Source organism: Pelodiscus sinensis, chromosome 12 (assembly GCF_049634645.1).
Source record: "Pelodiscus sinensis isolate JC-2024 chromosome 12, ASM4963464v1, whole genome shotgun sequence".
NCBI classification, from domain to species: domain Eukaryota; kingdom Metazoa; phylum Chordata; order Testudines; family Trionychidae; genus Pelodiscus; species Pelodiscus sinensis.
Window position 1 is genome coordinate 25,705,793 of NC_134722.1, and position 23,974 is coordinate 25,729,766.

At 43.4% G+C, this 23,974-nt stretch overlaps 1 protein-coding gene across 3 annotated transcripts in view; it reads left to right on the plus strand.

The window, feature by feature from the left end:
• Positions 1 to 23,974, plus strand: part of LOC102461223 (uncharacterized protein F13E9.13, mitochondrial) — a 32,792-nt gene that overhangs the window by 6,007 nt on the left and 2,811 nt on the right. Inside the window, exons 4-6 of one of the 3 annotated variants that reach the window (XR_012906707.1) lie at positions 2,634 to 2,719; positions 9,986 to 10,166; positions 15,183 to 15,286. Coding sequence is in view for 2 of the 3 variants with exons in the window: in XM_075940177.1 (XP_075796292.1) it covers positions 9,986 to 10,166; positions 15,183 to 15,283 (282 nt within the window). In the remaining variant the exon portion in view is untranslated. Of the gene's footprint in view, positions 1 to 2,633; positions 2,720 to 3,392; positions 5,174 to 9,985; positions 10,167 to 15,182; positions 15,287 to 23,974 lie in introns of those variants that run through there. The other 2 variants (XM_075940177.1, XM_025183696.2) reach the window with 2 other exon arrangements.

A 23,974-nucleotide genomic window follows, 5' to 3' on the forward strand; every position in this document is an offset into this window, starting at 1 on the left:
GAATTATTATTATTATTATTCTATTTACTCAGTGTAAATCTGGGGATGCATAGGCTTCAGCTTGAGTGCTGGATGGTTCCTTAGTCTGTGCCCTGGGCCCCAGTGTATCTAACAACAGTAATGAAACTTGCCTGTGGACCCCTAGTTGAGATCTGCCATTCTACAGCACAGACCATTCTGAGCAGTTACTATCTGACAGGAACTGTGACAGAATCAAGGCAACTAGAATATGATCTGGTGAGTAGAGAGGAAGGGGACTAGTAGTAGAACTCTGTGTAGAATACCCAGGATAGGGAAGCTAGAGATTAACATTTTAATACAAGGATTGGGTACAAAAGTAACCTGTAGTTCTCTTAAAACCACTGTCACACATTCCATTATTTGACTATGCTTTTAGGGCATCAATTAACATTTAGCAGTGGGAATTTTGTTTCCTTTATATAAGGTGTTATACATTGAAGCTTTTAAGGACAAAACTGAAGCAGCATCAAAATACATTTAAGAAAATTAGATGAAAAAATGAATACGCTTAACTGTAACTCCCTTCATTGGCATCTGTTTTAGAACACCTTAGAACACACAGCAATTTTAGAAAAGTCACTACTATTAATATTATGGGGGTTAATTTAGTTTTTGCCTTTCTCTGCTAGATTTTCAGTTCCCTTTCTTCAATTAATGTAACAAACCTTGGTCTGGCAGGGCTGCCATATTTTGCAGTATCAGAATTGCTAAACTCTTCACTTGCAAGCTTTAAACCTGGCTCTGTAGATAGAAGAAAGGTTAATGCAGTAATTTCACTGCATATTAAATCTGATACTCAGAGTAGAAATAATAGCACAAACATTCCACATAGCATTCACAGGTTTGATGTATCTGTTACTGCACTTGTCTTTTGTTCCAAAGTTGAACATTTTCAATTAGTCTTTACAGTAGAAACATGTTATTTTATTATGTTTGCAACACTAAACATGTGAGAACCCGGAAAAGCAGTGAAAACCACACACCTATTGTTTTGATAATGAGAGTGAGAAATAGTTGTAAATATGAATAAGGAGATTATCCTAAAGTTGTGCAGAGAACCTCTAGCACTTCAAATGGTATACTCTCTCTCCTGATACTTCAGGATTCCTGGTTTCAGGATACTGAATGAGTTCTCAGTTCCTCCAAACTTAGCTACCTCTGCTGAGGCAAGGAATCTATTGTCTTTCTTTCCCAGGACCTACTTGGGGTGAATGGTTAAACTGCCTCTTCACTTCTCTTAATGGTTCTCCTCTCCCACCAGATGATGGGTATTTGTCAATGGCTCAGGTACTGGGAATGTTGCTGAAATCTGCCCAACTGCTGTTTGGCAACTACCGTTTATATATACTTTCTTACATAGGCAAGAGTGTTCCCAAATCAGTTAAGAACTTAGTATCTATGAGAGAGAATTGAAATCCTGAACAATAGTTATGGGTCTTCATAAAAGGTCTTCCTCTAACTCCATATAATTATTTCATCTATGCTAAGAACCTTCACAATATTGTAACATTTCTGTGACTAAGTGAATTGGACATAACCGCTTTTGAACTTGAAGCAGCACCATCTATCCTAGGTATTCTTAATGTGTCTATTACCATGGTAGAAAATTGACAAGATCAGCTGTCAATCTTTACCACTGAACTGGCTCTTCCTCTTTTGGAAGAAGCTCTTACACAGCAGCTGGATCTTTTATCACTCACTAGGAAACACAGGAAGTTACTATTATCACGTATGATCTCTATCTGCTGTAGACCTTTTTAGCCAGCATTTCCCACTAGGACTATCAGCATTCCCACTGTAGGCAAGGCTATTGGGACTTTAAAGCTGAGAATTTGTTAACATTGCTTTTCAGAAAAAGCTATAGAGAGTTTTAAATTTTCAAAGCACTGTATATACATATAATTGATTAAAGGAAGCCCAGGATCTTCAGAAGGTGACTTGCCTGGTCCATTAGCAATTTTTAAACATAATAAATATGAAAGATTTATAATGTTGGAGCACAATAATGAAGACAAGTGAGTGTTCAGCTAGGAGGCCATCTGTGCTAAAAAAAAACCCATCAAATACTATGTACTTGCTTTGCCAAATAACCAGGTTCCCTAGATGAGATATTATAAGTGACAAATCTGAGATTTTAAGGTCTCTTCAATTTTTCCAATGTACTGCTTTCATTTTAAGAAAATTTTTATAGCAAAAATACAGGGTTCACTGTATAAATTACTGGACTTCTGTTAACTCAACCTCATAGAAAGCTGTCTGCTTCAAAACAGCAATGCTTCAAGTTTTCTTCCTTTGCATCATTCATTTTAATTAATAGTTACTTTCATCACTTAGTTGAGACAATTTAAATACTATAATGAACTACAGGAGATTTAAAAATACCTCATAATATTCAACTAGCACGGTGACATTGCTTAAGAAGCATTGACACTATTGTTATCATGCTTTTTACTTATGTAGTTTTCCAAACAGGTTTTGTGTCATTGGCTCCTAGTAAACAATGTGGGATTCTCCCTGCCTCCTTTGTACTTGCAAAGTTTTACAGCTATATACCTAATTTTTATTAGTTTTTTTGGCAGTGGAAAATGAGCACCTACTCATATTTTTAACAGTTGTTACAAGCATCTGTATGGATATGGCAAGGAATGGCGGTTAGTGTCTTAGTGGAGCCTGTACTTCAGCTTGGAGAAAAGTCTTTGTAAGTATCATTTACTCCTGGAAGAATTTTGCACCACTGTGCACATGCAGAATTTGTGTCCCGTGCAGATTTCCCCCGCCTAGCAGAAAACAGTCTGTCAGAAGGGTGCTGCAGTTACACGTTTTGCCCACCAGGGGCTACTTTGACACCAAAAGAAAGGGCAGGTGACTGGCCGGAGCAGCCAGTTAGGACGGGAGCATTGATTGCCTTCTTTATAGTGCCCTGCCTGCAGGGCCAGGTGAGGAGGCATGGGATGTGAGGGAAGGAGAGAATGGACAGAACAAGGCACTAGGAAGTCAGACAGACTGGGGTTCAAAAGACCTGGGGGGGGGGGATAGCCTGGAATGGGGGCACATGAGCTATTTGGATGACACCACTAAGCCAGGGGCTGATTGCTAGTGGAGGTGCAAGGACATGGGGATGGAGAGAAGAGGAGTGATTGAATGGGGAGACCAAAAGAGGAGGTTCAAGGATACAGGAGATAGGGGGAGATCTGCTTGACTGAATGAGAGAAGCTAAGAGTGAGCCAGTGTCTGTATGGGGGAAATTCCTCAATTCCCGAACAATCTCAACTACATAAAAACCACCCTGATTTCTTCTTCTCCCACTACACTTAACAACCCTCCAGGTTCACTCCCCGCCTCCTTCTGACAGTTATTTCCTTCTTCCTCAGTTCCTCCACTACCCTGACATCCCAAACTTTTGTACTGTCTCTGAGAAGTATGGGAAATAAGTGTATGTATTATAGTTTAAATGAATTATTACTCAAAAATACTAATATGCCTGTAACGCTGAAATGCTGGCTGTTCTCTCTGAGCGGCGCTGTTGCCTGAAATACTGGCTGTTCCCTCTGGGCAGCCCGTGCTGCATGGGGAGTGCGGGGCCCAAACAGCCCCTTGCTCCCCTGCGGCAGCCCGGCTGAGCGGCACAGGAGTCAGCCGAGCGCCACAGCGGAAGAGGAAAGGGGACAGGACAGTGACGTACATGGCTGGGGGCGGGGCCTGGTCCACTTGCTTCCCCATGGCGGCCTGGCTGAGCGTCGTAGAAGTCAGCTGAGCGCCACGGCGGGAGGCAAAGGGGGGCGGGGCGGTGACGTGCGGCATGACAGCGGCTCCAGGCTCCTCCCCCTGGCTGTGAACGTCACTGCCCCACCCCCCTTCGCCTCCCGCAGTGGCGCTCTGCTGACTTCTGCGCCGCTCAGCCGGGCTGCCGTGGGGGGAGCAAGTGGCACAAGCGACCGTTTAGGCTCTACATTCCTCATGCAGCATGGGGAGTGCGGAGCCCAAACAACTGTTTGGGCTCCGTGGTCCCCCGAGTGAGAGGCAGGATGGGGAGGAGAAGAGAGAGAGAGAGAGAGAGAGGCAGGAGACGGAGGAGAGTTGAGTGGAGGGGGGAAGGCAGTAAAAGGAGGAGAGAGAGAGAGAGAGACGGAGCGAGAGACCGGAGGCTCAGGAGAGAAGACCGACGTGGAGGAGAGACCTGAAAATCCCATCTTATGACAGGCTAATTGGCTAGTTTGATATAATAACAAAGTAGAACACAAAAGACTGCTTACTTATCCTATATAAGGAAAAAATCTTTTTGTTCAAGTAGAACCTGTGAAGGAGAGCTACCTGTGTTTGTGGTAAATTATTTCTAGAAACAGAAAGTAGATCTTGTAGGAGAATGTACCAATTGATTTCTTGTTGATAAGGAAGCAGTTGAGATGGAGATAGAGGCATTGATTTATCCAGAACACACCTGAGTGCTGGGAAGAAGATTTAAAATGATGATTCCTAGTTTGAAAGTTAGTTTCTTTCTAGACTGTTGTTTGTGTAACTGTATCAGAATTAAGGGAAATGGTAAATTCCCCTCCATAGCTAAGAGTACTTGAGCTAATTTTAGCAGCAGTAGAGCTTTTTGTTATAATATTTTGCACACATAACACTCTTTAGACACACATACAAATCACACAGAATGAAAGGGATTACAGGAAATAATTTATTTGAGAAGGAAAGCTAATGTCTGAATAAATAAGACATAAATAATCTTAATATTGAACTAAAAAGAAATGCCAGAGAAATAATTACAAGAGTTTTATCTGTTCCTTTCCAAATAAATTCTCTTTTGGAATATGTAATGCAGTAACTGTTGTCGTAGATTTCTGCATTATAAGTTTAAGTTCCAAGAACTTTAATTCAGCATAACTGTTTTCTCTCCACCATTTTAATTAGCTGTCTGATGATAATGAAATCTGTTTTATATGTATATAAATTCAGTAAAAAACACACAAAAATCTGTGTAAGTGTTATAGTTTTGATACAAAAATAAGAGAGAAAGCTTTGAGTTAATGTATCTGTAATTCGAGTCACTGTATTGCAGAACATATGTTCTCTTTTTTTAATTAAACAAAACATAATGTGCAAAAAACCAGTCCTATCTGATGCTACCCACATAATAACGTGTTATTAATCTAATACCCAGAGCCTGACCAATGTTTAGGGACACTCTGGCAGAGGAACAGATACACTGAAGTACAGGTTGGACCTCCCTGCTCTGGCACCCTCGGGCCCTGCTTCCCTGCCGCTGGCTCCGGCCCTGGCTGGGCTGCTGGATGCCAGCCCCCCTACCTCCAGTTCCAGATGGCCTCCCTACCGCTGGCCTCAGCCCCGCTGCTACTGGCCCTGGAAACTGACTGTATCCCTGGATGCCAGCAATGGCAAGCCTGCCAGACATCAGCTCTCACCCCCACTGACTCCTGGTCCAGACTACGGTCCTACCCAGATGCTGGCTTCACTTCCACAGCTTAGGCTAGGGACCCTGGCCCTGACCTTGACCTTGGCCCCAGCTGAGCTGCTGCATGCCAGCCCCAGCCTTGCTGCCACCGGCTCCAGGCCCAACTGGGCTGCTGGACACTGGCCTTGGTTCTGCGGACACTAGCCCCCATGCCATGGAGCTTGTGGCCCTGCAGGACTCCCAGCTGCCCACTCTCCTGCCACTGGGCTTCTGGCCCCAGGACTTTCTGGTCCAGGAACATCCATGGTTCTATTAGACTATGGATTTTGCATGGCCAGAGTCCTGGTTTTGGGAAGGACAACCTGCATGAGTGGGTAGAGGTGGCTTAAGAGGAAAGGGCTCAATTTTTGTGTAGAACAGCATGCATGTTTTTGATTGGAACTTAAATGTTTTAGTATCTTATGACAGAAACTGTTACAATAATAAAATGAAAAGTCTTACTGATTTTGGTAATTTTCCATAAATAGTATAGACATATGGCCAGGCTCATCAAAATGACAATTGGAGAGGCATTCATTTTTAGGTTTTAATGAATACATGTCTTACTGTTTTTAATGAAGAGTTTCAAAACATTTCATAAATGATTGTAGTGATAATTTTTCCGTTTCTACTGTTATCAGTATAAAATATTTGTATTCTCTGAATCACCTGTGTGCTATATCTTTACAAACCATGAAATAAAAAATGGCCATTTGAGGCATTCAGTTACTGCCCAGCATCGGGAAGCACACTGTGGACAGCATAAATTTGAGATCTAGATATAGCCCTCTATGACTTCCCTCTGAAGTTGTGGATCTGCATACAGTCTGCTTCCTCTTAGAAACAGCTATGAAATGTCACTCTGACAGTCAGCTTGTACACGGAGTGAGGCATTGTGAGACTGACTGAACATCAAGCTTTGAGATTGGTGTCAGAGGAGGAAAGAATCTGCTGCTCTGATTCAGAGCATTGCTAGTACATAGGTGTGCCCTACCTGTAGATGGGACTGTCACTTGTGCATCAGACCGAGCAGCCATCAAAGAAATCAGCAGCATATACATTGTGCTAAGCAAAGAGTGCCAGTAGCATTTTCAGTCCAAGAAAATCTGTTTCATGGACAAGTCATTTCTGCCATGGTTAGATTTTTAAGATAGATTCATAAATAAACTGACCAATAGAGCTGGTCCGAAGTTCTGCATGCAATATTTTCAGTCAGAGAATGCCAGTTTGTCAAATTGAAAAAGCTTTTGCAGAGACTTTGAATTTCAGTGGAAATATTCCTGATTTCCTACTAGCTTATCCACCCGGCTTCTTGGCAGCTTGCCTTTGATGGGGTGGGCGGACTTACACTTTTTTAGCAACTGAGAGCCTGCAAGCACTGGGAGCCCCAGCTCTTAAACACTCAGGCTATGTCTACACTGCAAGCTTCTTGCGCACGAATTGTTTGCATAAGAGTTCTTGCACAAAAATTTCTTGTGCAAGAGCGCGTCCACACTGCTGAAAGCGCATTGCAACAGCGAGTGCCCAAAGAGGGGAGATTGTCTCTCAGGCAGCTCCTGCTGTACGCTGTGCTAGCAGTACGCAGCACGTGCAGCTCGTGCAGCCTGACTGTGTGGCACCCACCCGTGCGAGTGACAACCATAATACTCGCCGGAGGATCCCTCATCGGTCTCCAACAGGGCCCGAGAGACGTCCTGGCTGCTGGGCACTAGTTCTAGGCTCAGGGTGATAGTGGTCATGCGGTCCTCTCCCTCCTCCACAGATGCGGTGGTTACGTCACCCTCCTCCTCCAGGTCAGGCAGTCTGACCACTAGGGTGTGCAGTCCAGTGTCCACCAGTGGCGAGGTGCCTTCGACTGCCATGTCCCCCAGAAGGAATACAAACATTCATAGTGGGGGCAGGTGTCGGCTCCTGCGCGCCCCCCCCCCCACCCTCACTGGCCCTGACATACGTCAGGAACAGCTCCTTAACTTTGACCCAGCCTGTTCCAGGGTCTGGGCCAGGTGGCCCTGCTCAGCCAGCACCTGGGCCGTACAACCAAAGATGTCAGCGTTCTGACGCTGGGACCGGGGGTCTTGAAAGGCGTCCTCCTGCCCACACAGGTCCAGGAGGGTCTCCACCTCTGCCCCAGACCAGCATGGGGTGTGTCGCTTTGTGTCCCTCTGGGCCTGCTGAGAGCCCTGGGGTGGCTCCTGGGATGGGGGTGCAGGCTCTTGGGGTGGCTCAGGGGCAGACATGTCTGTAGAGCTGCAATACGCAGAGCTGTCTGGTGGAACTGCTGGCTGTGCTGCTGCTTCCATGTGGCTTCAGCAGGGTGCATGCACCATTAAGGGGGGCATGAAGCCTGCAGTGTAGACATAACCTCAGGCTTTTTGGCCTTTCCACAGCTTGTCATAGGGCTCCCAACTTCTGAGGCCTCTGGCTCAGCACGGTAGACTCAGCCAGTGTCCCAGAGCTTTTAGGGTCAGCAGCTTTGAGGCAACCTGCTGAGAAGACTGCCTCAGAGTTGAAACTCCAAGTTTTGAAATTTGAATAAAACCAAATCAGAACAAAACCAAATTGTGAAATATCTGTAATCCTCTTCCAAATGGAACTGTATGGCTCTGCCAATCATTTTGCTGCATCCTAAATATTTTTAGGAAATGTTTTTAATTGTTTAATTCTGTAAGCCTCATATGGTAATTGAAGGGTAGTTAATCATCTTTATCCCAAAGTCTGAGCACAGAATGAGAAGTGAAGGTGTTAAGCAGTTAGGTTGTGCAATTTCATTGGACATAATTAAAAACAGGTTTGAGGTTTTATTTATCAATACCTGTACTGCCTCTCATGGAAGATTCGGTGGCTGTGAGAATCTTAGACTTGCAAAGCTAAGTCCTACCAGTGAAGGAACATCAGAAAATGAATGGCTCCATTAATTTGTTTGAGCTTCTGGACTAGGTCCAATGCTGACCATTTTTTAAAAAGTGTGACCTGTTGCCTTTAAGGAGGTATGTCTCCTATATATCTTAGTACTTAACTGTCAGTCACTTGGGGATGTCAGTGGTATCCTATTACTATATGTTATTCTCCACCATATTCACTTCAGTATGGTGCATATATGAGGTCTTATCACTCTATTTAAAGAGACTGTTTAAATGCTCAAATTTGTTTTCTCATTCCTTCATTTTAAGTGTCTGTTTGTGATGTTGGATGTTTAGTTTTTAACTCAGCCGTAACATGCTGGCTGCACTTTCATGATTCGTTTCTTTACAGAAATAGATTCTGCATTAGAGATACTGTTAAATGAAAAAAAAATATGCAAATGTAATGTTTATATACTTGTTTTTCTTCCTGGTTTTACATTTAGCTCCACCATCATTTATTATTATTTCACCTGTTATGGTCCGTATGGTAAACATTTTTTGTTGAAATACTGTTTCTGGTGCCTTCCAGACACATTAGTTAAGTTAGGATACTCCTGGTATGGCAAGACTTCTTGGAAGCAATCTCACTTTCTTCTAATTATGGAGTGATAAAGAAAACAGAAGTTACAGGGTTTTTTTTCCCCAAATTATTCCTCTCTGTACTTTTCATATTAAGAGAAGATGGGTTAGGAAGTTCCAAATTCTTTTTCAGAATCCTTATGTAAATGCAAAACATTAGATTTGAATTGATCTTTCAAGGTTATATTTTTAAACTTATCAGTCCTGATCATAATTATATGTGATTTTTCAGCTATTGAAAATTTTCTAATGTATACGAAATATTGATGATTCCCAACCAATATCCCATATAATGTACAAAGATGTTTAATGAATAATACAGGTTGAATCATCAGAATAGCTTTAGAGCTACTCCATTGTTTACAAGTATGTGTTTCTACAAGAAAATAAATGGCAACATCTTCTGCTAAGCAATCTTGAATCCTAAATATAAGCAGTGTTACAGCTTAATACCAAAATTATACGCATTTTAAAAATACTATAGATACATATTTAACTCCTCTTCTCCCTCAGATTTTAGTCAGCTGGAAACATTTTCACTGATATAGTAAAACAAATTAAAAATCTCACAAAAACCTTTCGTTCATCCAAAATAAGTTTAATCTCTTGATATTAATTGAATTGAAAATTTCCTTGATTATCTAGCAATTGTCCAAATGTATTCAATATGCCCTGTTCCATCTGAATAATTGAGCTTTGACTCTGCAGTTTATATTTTGAATGAGACTTATGATTTAACGTGTTACTCTATAGTACACATTGTAGCACAGATTCAAAAGAAATCTAATTGACAAAATGTGTAATTGAAATCACATTTATTTCACTTTGTGATTACAGATATCATGATGTTGATTAACGCATTTTTGCAAATTGGTATTTGCATCAACAGTTTACTGTAGATAATCCCTTTGAAGAAAAAACCTTTAAATATAGTGTTTCTTTTTAATATAAATCTTTGTCTAATATAATAACTATATTTTTAAATGGCTCATCTCAGTTTAATCAGATTTCTCTGTAATACTCTCCACAGGATGGTTTGATAGTGGAAAATATGCATGATCTTCCTTACACCGTTTCTGTTGGGCCAGAAATAACTGCAGCCATGGCAGTCATTAGTGCTGCAGTGAAACAGACCTGCCCACATCTCCCATTGGGTATCCAGATTCTGTGTTCTGCAAATCAACAGGCTGTAGCTGTTGCTCTTGCTGCAGGTATTAGAAATGACTCATAATTTGGTACTTGTATTTCATGTGATCTTTCCTCTCTGAAACTTGAGTGCTATTATAGACACCCTCAAGGAGGAGACCGGAAGGGCACAAATGCTCTCCTGAAAAGGGAGGAAGTGTGTTTGAACAAAAGAGTCTGACTTCATATTAAGAGTTGATCCCTATGCATTTCTCTAATGAGAGGCAAATAAAGATTAATTTAATCCACAGTGGTTAAAGATCTGATCACTTATATCTTGGGATACTCTTGTTATCTATGGAACTAATTGTCATTTCATTTTCATAAATGAATGAAATGAATGTTTTGATGCAGTAATTAAGAAGATATACTCAACCAAAATATTAAGCAATTTAAATTGTGTTTATAAAAGTTCAGTATAAATTCAACTTTCCTTGCTACATAGATTGTATGAGAAATGGCAAGGCTAGCAAAGACTGCACTGTCTCCTACTCCCTGCTGAAAGTTTGGGTAGAACAATTCATGTTGCACACATTTGTTTCTTGGTTCAAGCTTGTGGCTGGATTAACACTGAAAACTTGCCTTTTCTATTATTACCTTATGTAGTGACAAACAAATCACAGGTGATATTGGTGTGCTCTTTTCTAGCTTGCAAGTAGATTTTCCATGATTTTTTTTTAATCTTAATGTATTTCTATATTGCCCTTTTCTTCTATGCTTTACAATCCACACTGTTGCAGATAAATTCTCAGTCTCCTTTGAACCACAGGAGTCTTTTTTAGTTACAGAGTCGTGGTGAATGGACAACATCTTATAATACCAATTAAATGTTGTTTTTACCAGCTTTTGTTTTTAATGTTTTCCCCTGGTTATTTTAACCTTTTTGTTGAGAGAACGTTTTTCTTTTCCCCGGGTGTTTTGAATGGAGTTGATCTCAGTTTCATTGTTTTAATTTTAATACAATTGACAACAACTTCATCATATCAGAATAATTTTGTTGGTGAATGAGCTGCTCTGATTTTCTTTAAGTTCAGCTAATGTGTATTGCTGTAGACTAGAGGTATCTGGATAGCATGTACCATTCTATATCTTTGGAATGTCTGCATGAAAAACTATGCATGCATACTTTCTTTGATATACTTAAAATCAGAGGACTTGCATATAAATGATCATTTAAACTCCTCTGGTTGTTTGCATGTACGTTTACCAGATTCCAAGTATAGCAGTATATTCACACATTTTGCATGTACCATTCTAAAAACTTGGTACTTTTTAAAAAAACCTTTCTTTTGTAAGATCCACAAAATTAAAAGATGTTTGTTTATTTTAACTTCTGTTTTTAAAAAATTCAGAAAAATGAAGACTTGTCTAACAGGATGTAAAATCTCATTTATTTGGTTAACCAGTTAAACGTGATGTTTAACCGGTTAACCAATTAAGGCAGGGGTGGGCAAAGGGGCTTCCTTGAGCCAAATCCAGCCCGCCAAGTGGGTAGATCCAGCCCACGTGTAGATGCCCTGCCACTCCCCTGCCCCCAGGTCCCTGATTGGCCTGAGGGCGGGGGGAGCTTGCGAAGTCTTTTGCCCTGCAAGGAGATAGGTGCCTAAAAGGAACTATTAGCTGTTCAGAACAGTTGGCCGTTCTCTCTAGGCGTGGTGAGGCCAGGGGCGAAGACATCACATGCTCCCTTACCCCCAGGCCATCAGGGTCTGTGGGAGGAGGAGCAGGAAGTGTTCTAATCCTGCCCCTTCTGCTGGAGGCTTTGCCTCTTCTGCCAGAGGCTCTTCCCCTTCTGCCAGAGCCTCCTTCCCCCCCTTCTGGAGTGGCCTGGGGCCACTTCAAATATTACGGAAGTGTCCCCCCCGATCTAAAATTATTGCCCATCCCTAGATTAAGGTGAGGGGCAGAGGGAAGGATGTTCCAACCTGACTGTTCTAGTCTGCCCAGAGCAGGCCCTGCCTGCGGATGCGCCGGGCTTGACACTGGGCTCCACAGCCTATGTCCAAGGCAGGCCCCATTGGTCTGGAGCAGCCCCCTGCCCTTTGCAGGTGGGGAGCTGCTCAAACCCCCACCTGTTAACCAAAGCCAGTAAGCATCACCCATTAAGGTTGATGCTAACCAGTTAACCTTTCACATCCCTACTTGTCTATTAAAGTGACAACTGTAATTTGCTTGAATTTGTGCCTCAAAATCATAAGCCTTTTTTAAAGGGTGTTTTTGTTAATAGAAGTGTTTAGAACTTCTGTTGAATTTCTTTTCAACATTTGAAAAAGTGAAACTGCATTTTTGCTGTGAATCTGCTTGGTAAACTAAAAAGCTTAATCCATTTTCATTGTTGCCCTGAAGCCTATCGGAAAAGCTATCGCTGCCATAAAAATTAACCAACAAAATTGAGTTGTTGGGGTTTTTTTCATTTTAGGTACAGTTTCTATGTAGGGATACTTGATGTGCTTGCTAAAACATCGGTTTATTCTATTTCAAAAGTCCTAGATCAAATGCTTTAGTTAACTAGGATTAATTTAAGGGCATGCTGTACAGGCAGTCCCCGAGTTACATGGATCCGACTTATGTCGGATCCGCAGTTATGAACGGGGCTTTTCTCGCCCCGGAGGACGGGAGCGGCAGGACGCCCAGATGTGCCGCGGTCCCGCCGCCTGCGTCCTCCGGGGCGAGAAAAGCTGCTCTACGTCTCCCCCCCCCCCCCCCCCCAGCAGACCAGGCTTTTCTCCGGACGCCTGTGGTAGAGCAGCTGGGGCGCTGCCGGTTGGTTCCGCAGCGCCACTCTGGGCGCTCCTGGACCAACCCGGCAGCACCCCAGCTGTTCTGCCCCAGGCGTCCTGATTCAGCCGCTGCTGGTCAGTTTCAGGAGCGGCGCTACTGGAGCAACCCAGCAGCACCCCAGCTGCTCTGCCCCAGGCGTCCCCAAGTCAGCCGCTGCTGAAACTGACCAGCGGCTGACTACAGGAAGCCTGAGGCAGAGTTGCTCTGCCCCGGGCTTCCTGGAATCAGCCGCTGATCAGTTTCAACAGGCTGAATCTGGATGCCAGTTCCGACTTACATACAGATTCAATTTAAGAACAAGTCGGAACTGGCATCCAGATTCAGCCTGTTGAAACTGATCAGCAGCTGATTCCAGGAAGCCCGGGGCAGAGCAACTCTGCCTCGGGCTTCCTGTAGTCAGCCGCTGGTCAGTTTCAGCAGCGGCTGAATCTGGACACCAGTTCCAACTTACATACAGATTCAACTTAAGAACAAACCTACAGTCCCTATCTTGTACGTAATCCGGGGACTGCCTGTAGTACCAACAGGAGAATATATTGAGACAGCAATGTATTTCTGTGACTTCTTGGTTATTAATGAGGGAGAGAATTCCTGAAGATACTTGTTAAGAGTTTTGCACATCTCTGCTGCTGATCTGCACTACTTGCTCTGTAATTGGGGGACTGGAGCGCTAAAGGACCTATGTTTAGTGCATTTCATTCAGCTACTGTGAAAATGATTGTCTCAAGCTCAATGAACAGGAAAGCAAGAAGAAAAAGAATCACTGTAATCGAGCCTCTTTCAACAACTCTTCATTAAAGTGAATCCTGCTTTGTAGATATCGCATCTTGGGTAAGTATTTCTGGAGTGATGCAGTAGGGACTTAATGCTGCAGTTTTAATAGTCAATAGAGGTGACTATTAATAAACAAAGCACTGCACATTTTAGATGTTACAAAATACTTAAAGATGTGTTACTTTAAGTTACTTGATAAAGCAGGGTTAGGAGTAGCAACGTCACCTGCTATTATTGCACTATTTCAGTCCCTTTTTTGGGAATGTGTCTGCGTGCTCTCCTTCAGTAATAATATCTTTAAACAGAATTGTTCTGGAAAATAGCTGTTGGCTTTTGGGTGCATACAATGGCATTACAGTAAACAAAATATTTTTAAAGGAAATGGAAGAAATCAGAAGTTGCATCAATACTTGATCACTCATTCAAACATTTTGTATTTAGGTGAGGAATGAAGGAGAGAGAAAATTCTCAGTTTCCCTAATATTTTAATTCCAAGGAATGATCAGATAAATCTGACAATGGCAGTCATGTGGTGCTTCATGTAAGAAAGTTAAAGGAAGGTCCCCATCTCCTTTAAAAAAAAAAAATGTCAGAGTAATGTTCACAGAAAAGACTATGGACTCAAGGAAAAAGCCTATCATCAAATACACCATATTGGTAGAACTTGATTTCTTTACAGACCTATATTTTTAGTACGTCTACAGCTCTGTAAAAGAGAGAGATCAAGGTACATGACAACATGCATAATTCTCAAGCAGCCTCAAGCAAATGCAATCTGCTGATTATGCAGAAAATAACATGAGTGAGAAAAACAAGTCTGGAGATCTGTTCTAAAAGGTCTCTGGAAAAAGGTGTAGCAAAAAGAGAAAGTGGTCTGTACTTTCATATGAAGTTGCTACCTATAATTAAGATTCTTGTAACAAGATCTTGTTCTCAGTTGCTTAAAATTTCCCAAACTTTAGCTCTTCAGGCAGAAATGTTCTATGCTGGGTAATTGTTTTAGGCTGACCTGGTTTGGAAAGTTTCAGAAAAATGATTGAGCTATTTCTAAGAATGAGATTACAAAAATAAAAGTTTGCCATATCAACATATTCATTTTAAGAGTGTCTCTTTGGATGTTTAACAGCCGTGCTTTTGAGCAAGGACTACTTTGTTCAGAGGGGCTGCTATTGTGTCAAGAATGCGCTTTTCACTACTCTTGTGAAAAACTGCCCTAATTAAAAAATGGCAGTTTGTACATGCTCAGTAGAGTTGTTGGCAGTAAAACTAAGTTCTCCAAAGAGTCTGCCAGTAATGAGCATGCACCAACCCATCACAAGAGCATGTGACCAGAGTGCACGAGTGCTATCCCCAGAGAGTGAGTAAGCTTGGGCCTCAGGGCGAGGGGCAAGAATAGGATTTTTCCCATATTTGCTGCTCCGGTCTGTTCTGGTAATGAGCACTAAAACTGAATGAAAGAAAATAAACTGTCTTTCCTGTGCTCTCAGTGCCTCCCTGCAGATGCCCAGGAAGTAAGAAGGAGGACAATAAGTGGCTGTGGCTTGCAGGAGTTAACAGAAGAGGAGAAGCAGAGGAGCAGGAACAGTAGCTGGCAAGTAGTGAAGGGGAGCTGGGGAGAGCAGAAGGGGATAGAGAGGAGTTGGGTAAGAGCAGAATGGTGAGAAGATACAAGCAGAGGCTGATGGGATAGAAGGATCTGTAATCAGTAATACCTTCCTCCAGAGTTCAGAATTGAACTTCAGAGCCCTGAATCTCTACATTCTTCTGATCTCAGGAAATAGCTGTGAAATCCACTGGCAACATGCATGTTTCAACCTTCTCCAGTGCCTGATCCAGACATTCAGTTTGCTGTCAGTTGTTCTATTAACTCAAGTCCTGAGGTGTGTCCTGTGGATCTTTAAGGTCCAAACTCTGCTGTTGAGCCAAGTTGAGGGTCAGTCCGTATGAATCCAGTGATGGAATATCTAATTGAGATTTTTTTTATTAGGAAATATTATGTAAAATCATTTTCCTGATTTAAAAAAAAAATTTTTTTGATCATGTAATTAACATCTAACATAATCCATATGGCTGCGTCTAGATTGGCATGATTTTCCGGAAATGCTTTTAACGGAAAAGTTTTCAGTTAAAAGCATTTTCGGAACAAAGCGTCTAGATTGACACGGACGCTTTTCCGCAAAAAAGGCCCAATCGCCATTTTCGCAATCGTGGCTTTTTTGCGGAAAACAAATCTGAGCTGTCTATACTGGCTGTTTTGCACAAAAGCTTTGCACAAAAGGGACTTTTGCCTGAATGGGAGCAGAATAGTATTTCCGCAAGAAGCACTGATTTCTTACAGTAGGAAGTCAGTGCTTTTGCGGAAATTCAAGCGCCAGTGTAGACAGCTGGCAAGGTTTTCCGGAAAAGCGGCTGATTTTCCGGAAAAACTGGCCAGTCTAGACACAGCCTATATGTATAAGGGGGCTGAATTAAGGTTGTCTGTGTAGCCTTAATTCTGGCATTTCCTGACCTTTGATTGCTTCACTTCTTCACTTTGTTTTAACATAGAATTTTTAAAAATAAAGTAATACCTGTAAACAAGCAACATGAACTGCAGTGCATGGAGATAATATACTATTGTGTAGTTCTCCATTTTCTTGTTTGGAGGATTGTCGTGTGGTTCGGAGAGGAGCCAGTAAAACACCTCACCTGAACTCTTGTTAACTTTATTGTGCACAGAAAGGTAAAGGAAAGCAGTGCACAGTTACACATCTGTTTCAGTACATGGGATAGTTAGCACAGACAGTATAACAACACCTTTACCTAGGACAATACACAAGCTACTCAGTTACAAGAATATGAATATACATATACTTATTCCTATAAATCACACACACATACACAGTTCCAATGCTGTTACCCTTACAGTTGTCAGACAGGAGGTCGTGGCCTCTTTCTTTCCCCTCACGCAGAGGCGTCCTCAATGCATCAGGCAGCAGGAACTGGTTCACCTTCTTGTTGCAAAGAGTAAGGTAGTGGGGACACCTTACTCAATCCCTCCCACTGATTAGATCTTCTACCCCTATATTTATAGCAAAGCGAGATTTGGTCGTTCTAGTAATATCTATCAATCAACTATATTTTGTGTAAAATACCTATTATGCCAATATCTAGGATGCATTTTGCAATGCCAAAATATTGCAAAAGCGTTTCATTAATAGTTTTTCTGGCTGTCTCTGGAATTTTTCTCTTATCAAAAAATGGGATAATACTAGTACCAGGTTGTTTCTGCTCATTTTGGCCTGGTCTCGCTGTCCTTCCAAGTTCTGCATAATTGAGCAAGTACTCCTGACTTTCCCCCACCCTTTCTGGCCTGGCCTGCTTGCGTACATACATGTGCCCAAGCTTGAGTCAGACCTAGGGTGATGTGTTAAAGATCCATACTTTGGACAAGGCTGGAACGAGACCTAGCACTGCAGACATTGTTCTGGTCAAGGGAGGGCCGTCCAGGCTCCCCCTACAAGGATACTGTTATACCCAGTGCATTTTCACATTTTTAGAACATAGCCTTATGAGTTGATTTTAATATCTTCATCAGAACATCATGTCATCTTCAGTCTGTTCGGTTTTTATTAAATTAAAATGCTCATTGTGGAAAAGCAAAGAATTTCTGTGTCTGAGTTTGTTTGCTAGAGTTAGTACTCGATTCATTATTAACAGGTGTACCATGTGTCCTTAAATATTTTCCTATTTGTAGATCCTAATTTAATTAAATTAAATACATCTGTTTGAGGCTTACATAAAATAATACATATAATCAGCTCTAAGAAACATTTGTTCCACAAATATACATGTACTGCCTCTTTCTGATCAGCAAAAATCACTGGATATCTTTTTGTAAGTGCTCAAGAATGTTCAGTACATGTTCACGTCTGGATCAGCTCTTTCGTATGCCGCTAGCATTTTCTCTATGGACAGTTGAAGTTAAACCATTACATGTACCTGTACATATATCTGCTAGATTCCATAAACTGGCGTTGCTGTTGTCCTGTTCCTCAGAGCATAGTTCATAATTAGGATTTTCTTTGCAAATTTGCCAAATAACATCAAACACCTTCATTTAAAAAAAAAACCACTAGTCACATCAGAGAGGAAGCTGGGGTTTTACTGTTAGCTAGAGGGATGATCAAAAGTATATTTAGAAATCTGACAACATAGCTCTTATCTCTTTTTACTGTGCTGGTGAAATATACTTCTCTGCCCTAATATTAATCAAAGTTTTAGCCTTTGTGAAAGATGCTTAGTCTGTATACTGACAACACTAAACTTTGAAACAAACTGAGTCATCATCATTCCAAGATGCCAGTGCTTAGAAATGAATAAATATGTGGATAAAAATAGCTGAGTCACGATTAATCCAGGGAAGATTGAATTAATGCTGAAAGCATGAAGGAAGCAGTTTCAGAAGTTACTGGAATATTGACATTATCCTCTGCTAAGAGCATTTGCCACTGATCATCAAGGCAATACATAGTCTGTGTTATTTTGGAGTCTTCGCTGCTTAAGAAATGCAGATTTCAAAAGGAATTTTCTTATTTCATCTTCATCTAATCAGGAAACTGCCCATTCCCATCTGTAGAGCCCTGCAAATTTGCAGATATCTGCTTTATATCCATGGGTATGCAGTCATCACTGCAGAGATATACAACTGCAACTTGTTTGACTTGGGGGTGAAATTCACATTAATATCAATGTACATAACACGACTGGTAGTTTATCAAACAGACTAATCATTGACAGTTACCCAGCCATTTTCAGAGGCAATTCCAAAGCCTAGTCCTTATCTATATGGTCTTTAAGGGTATGTCTACACTGCAGCGTTTTGTGCCATTTTTCCGACAAAACTCTGTAGAGGAACATCGACACTGCAATTGAGTTCTTCCATAAGAAAATTGAAAGAACAGAGGGTTTTTTCCAGCATTGGTAATCCTCATTCTACGAGGAAGAAGCCTTTTTGTGAAAGAGCTCTTTTGCGAAAAGGCATGTGTGGACGGGGAAGAGGGAGTTCTTTCAGAAGAAGGGGAAAGAAGAAAAAGCACAGGTGCCTTGGTGGCCATTCCATCCATAGCAATCACAGCTTACATGGAAGATAGTGTCCATTCAGACTGGATGCTCTCTTTCAAAAAAGTAGATCGCTTTTTCGATGCACTTTTGCAGTGTGGATTCTCTCTTTCAGAAGAAGTTTTTTCAAAAGATGTCTTCCGAAAAAAGCTTCTTCTGAAAGAAGCCTGCAGTCTAGATGTAGCCTAAGAGGATAGGGCCTCACTGTCTTTGAGGCAGTCTTTCCCATCACAACTCGCCATGAGACCAGTTAGTTTAACTTCAGTGCCAGGGAAGATAATGGAGCAAGTAATTAAGGAAATCATCTGTAAACACTTGGAAGGTGGCAAGGTGATCAGGAACAGTCAGCATGGATTTGTAAATAATAAAACATATCAAACCAATCGGTTAGCTTTCTTTGATAGGATAACGAGTCTTGTGGATAAGGGAGAAGCGGTGGATGTGGTATACCTAGACTTTAGTAAGGTGTTTGATATGGTCTCGCATGATATTCTTATCAATAAACAAGGCAAATACAACTTAGATGGGTCTACTATGAGGTGAGTGCATAACTGGCTGGATAACCGTACGCAGAGAGTAGTTATTAATGGGTCACAATCCTGCTGGAAAGGTATAACAAGTGGGGTTCCACAGGGATCTGTTTTGGGACCGGCTCTGTTCAATATCTTCATCAACGATTTAGATATTGGCATAGAAAATATGCTTATTAAGTTTGCAGATGATACCAAGCTGGGACGGGTTGCGACTGCTCTGGAGGATAGGGTCATAATTCAAAATGATCTGGACAAATTGGTGAAATGGTCTGCGGTAAACAGGATGAAGTTTAATAAAGACAAATGTAAAGTGCTCCACTTAGGAAGGAACAATCAGTTTTACACATACAGAATGGGAAGCGACTGTCTAGGAAGGAGTACGACAGAAAGGGATCTAGGGGTTATAGTGGACCACAAGCTGAATATGAGTCAGCAGTGTGATGCTGTTGCAAAAAAAAAGCAAACATGATCCTGGGATGCATTAACAGGTGTGTTGTGAGCAAGACACGAGAAGTCATTCTTCCACTCTACTCTGCGCTGGTTAGGCTCAGTTGGAGTATTGTGTCCAGTTCTGGGCACCACATTTCAAGAAAGATGTGGAGAAATTGAAGAGGGTCCAGAGAAGAGCAACAAGAATGTTTAAAGGTCTAGAGAACATGACCTGTGAGGGAAGGCTAAAGAATTGGGTTTGTTTAGTTTAGAAAAGAGAAGACTGAGAGGGGACATGATAGCCGTTTTCAGGTATCTAAAAGGGTGTCATAAGGAGGAGGGAGAAAACTTGTTCATCTTGGTCTCTGAGGATAGAACAAGAAGCAATGGGCTTAAATTGCAGCAAGGGAGGTTTAGGTTGGACATTAGGAAAAAGTTCCTAACTGTCAGGGTAGTTAAACACTGGAATAAATTGCCCAGGGTGGTTGTGGAATCCCCATCTCTGGAGATATTTAAGAGTAGGTTAGATAAATGTCTATCAGGGATGGTCTAGACAGTCCTTGGTCCTGCCATGAGGGCAGGGGACTGGACTCGATGACCTCTCGAGGTCCCTTCCAGTCCTAGTATTCTATGATTCTATGACCGTTTACTCCACAAGGATGATGCCGTCAATAGAACCCGGGGTGAATCTTCGAGGGGCTCGGGACAACATTCTCGTGTCAGATCCCTTCTGTAGAACTCCTTACCACAAGTGATGTGTGATGGATCCTGACAGTTTTCAGAAGACCAAACAAAGTCATGTCATTTAGCTGTCATTTAGTTATTTTGTGTCTCAGTTCCCTATCTGTAAAATGGGAATGTGACCGGATGCTCTACTCACCATTGGATGGCTCCACTTCCTGGCAATGCTAGGGATTAATTTGGTCAGGTCAAGACCGCTTATAGTGGTATATCCAATTAGTTTCTCCTCTACAGCTTCTGTCTTGCTCTCAGGAGCCACAGCTCTAAGGACTCTCCAGGTAACTGTCATGGTTTCTTCAGGTGGATGAATCAAAATTCTCTCCAGCAGTCTCAGCCAGGTTTCTGTTTCACTGCCTCACAGTGCCACTCCTGCATTGACTAGCAAGGGAACCCAGTCCACCCTCTACACCAGGGGTTCCCAACCTGGGGTATGCGTGCCCCCAGGGAGTACGAGAAGCTTGTCAAGGGGGCACAGGGAATATTTGGTAAATAACTAGATTATACTAAATGAAATGTTCCAAAAGTAGTAATGCTAGTGGAAAAAGGTTGTGGATTCTAGAGTTGAGAATTTATTTCCTTTCATATTCAATAGCGGATACGGGAAGGTTTACTAAAAGCCAAGGGTGTACGGGGACCGAAAAAGGTTGGGAACCCCTGCTCTACACAGTAGTAGTGGTAGTAGCTGCCTTTCCCTGAGCTGCTTGTATGTTTCTGGGTTGAGCCCAGGTTGGGGTACAGGAGGGAGTGAGCAATGCAAGCTCAGGGAGGGAGTTTGGGTGCAGTAGAGGGCTCTGGGCTGGGGCAGAGTGTTGGGGTCTGGGAAGGAGTATGGGGCGCTAGCTCTGGGAGGGGCAGTGGTTTGTGGTGCAGGAAGGGATATAGTGGGCTGGCTCTGAGAAGGGACTCAAGGCTTGGGCAGGGGCTTGGCATACAGGAGATTGTATGGGGGGGCTAGCTCTGAGAGGCTGCAGCTTGTAAGAGTATTTATGCTACTCCTGATTTTAATGCTGCACTGCCGTTCAGAACCTGCCATTGAAGGGGTTGGCACTTACCTTTGGCAGCCTGGGCCCCATGCTGCTACTGGAGGGAGCCAACATGCCCCTGTGGCCTCTGGAGAATCACATGAGTATATATGCTGCCCCTCTTCAGGGACCACCCCTGCAACTTCTGTTGGCCACAGTTCTCTATTCCTAGCCAATGGGAGCTGTGGTGAGGAGGGTGCTTGCAGGCAGGAGGGATCCCTCTTCCCCATCCCACCCCGCACATGGGCTATGGGGCATGCTGGCCTCTTCTGGGAGCAGTATGGAGCTGGGGCAGGCAGAGAGCTTACCTTACTGGCAGCCCCCTGCATTGCCAGGGATCATGATCGACTGGGAGAATCAGTCTCCGGGATCAAGCAGTTGATCATGATTGACCGGTTGGTGACCACTGCCTTATCCCTGGTCTACACTGAGAATTTAAGTTGAACTTAGCCACATTAGGTCAAATTTCTAAACAATGAGTTCACACCGCTAAGCCCTTTCTATCAACTTTAACTTTTCACAAGGAGTAATGCTAAATTCAACCTGCCATTGTCGACTTTATGGTCCTCAGATGTAGCACTGTAAAAGTCAATTTTCTTAGCTTCCAGGAGGTATCCCACAGTGCCCCTCTGACTGCTCTCACCAGGACTTTCAACTCTACTGCTCTCAGGTGAACAGGAAAAGCTCCAGGAAAATTTGAATTTAATTTCCTGTGTGGCCAGCATAGTAAGCAGACCTCAGAGCAGGCAGCATATCTGGTTGTGAGTTCTCAGGGTCACAGACAAGCTCCAGCTTGAAGTGCACAGGAGACCCTGGACCTCATTACTATGTGGGAAGAGGAATCTATTCTCACGGAACTACGAACCAGCAAAAGAAATGCAGATATTTATGCCAAGATTGCAAAGGGCATGGAGGAGAAAGGATACTCTGGGACATGCAACAGTGCCATATGGCTTCCTTGCTGTCATGCCTGGATCACATCTGCCCAACAGACTCAAATCCCAGCCTGTCCCTTACCATGCCTGCCACCAAAGCTAATCCAGCCGCTCCCCTAAGAACTGTGTGGTGTATCTGCTGCATAGTAGGCTCTTAAAAACATAACTGACATTCCTCTTGTCTTTAGACAGCCCTTCCTTTTATGTTAAGAGATTAGGTTTGACGCTCAACAGTTTATCTCCTGTAAAGTCTGCTTGATGCTTTTCATTACAGCAGGTACAGAAGCAAGCATGTTGCATGCTCCCCAGCTCCACCATCTGGCTAGCACAAATCTGCAGGCAAAAACATACTAGGGATGACCTGTTCAAGGAGCAAATGCAATCTGTCAGCTTAGACAGGGAGCAATTAAGTGAATGGAGGAATACGCTGCTGCTGGAGATGCAAGCAGAGTATGAAGAAAAGAGAGATTCCAGGGAGCTGGAAATGAAGAACCAAGAGAGAGTCTTGATGGTCATGGCGGATGTGATGAACTGCATGGCGGCCTTCCAGGACAGCTACCTGCACAGGTCACTCCAGCCATTGTGGACACATTCCCACCTCACTGAGTTCCATAGCCTCCTCTCCTAGGCACCCTAGAATGTTTCGGGGTCTGGAGGGAGGAGGCGTCAAGTTCAGCCTCTCACCCAACCTCCAGGGATGTGTCCCAAAACAAAAGGCTGTCCTCCTTACAGCTGTGCTCATCTCCCCTCACACTCCCACCCGGAACTCTCTTTCTGTCCCTGCTGTGTTCGCTAAATAAAAAAGGGAAACCGGGTGCTGGTGAGGGGCGGCACTGTGGGCCAACCTGGCAGCACCCCAGCTATTCTGCCCCATGGCTTCCCCAAGTCCGCCGCCCCTGAAACTGACCAGCGGCGAACTTGGGGAAGCCCTGGGGCAGAGCAGTTGGGGTGCTGCCTAGTTGGTCCCGCAACGCCGCGCTGTGGGACCAACCAGGCAGCACCCCAGCTGCTCTGCCCACCCTTCCCCAAGTCCACCGCTGGTCAGTTTCAGCAGTGGTGGACTTGGGGAAGCCTATGGGCAGAACAGCTGGGGTGCTGCCGGGTTGGTCCCGCAATGCCGCTCAGGTGAGATGCGGCGCTGCGGGACCAACCCAGCAGCACTCCAGCTGCTCCGCCCCAGAGCTTCCCCAAGTCCGCCGCTGCTGAAACTGACCAGCGGCGGACTTGGGGAAGCTCTGGGGCAGAGCAGCAGGGGTGCTGCCGGGCGCCGAACAGGGGATGAGGGGTGGTGCTGTGGGACCAACCCGGCAGCACCTCAGCTGCTCTGCTCCGCACCGCTTCCCCAGGTCCGCAGCTGGTCAGTTTCAGCAGCGGCAGCAGTGGACTTGGGGAAGCAGCCCAGAGCAGCTCCAATTGTCCAGCTGGCTGGAGCGCTTTCGGGTTCCAGTTGGTGCTGAACTATCCGGAGTGCCGGACCACTGGATGCCAGACAATTGGAGTTTTACTGTAGCTTTCTCTC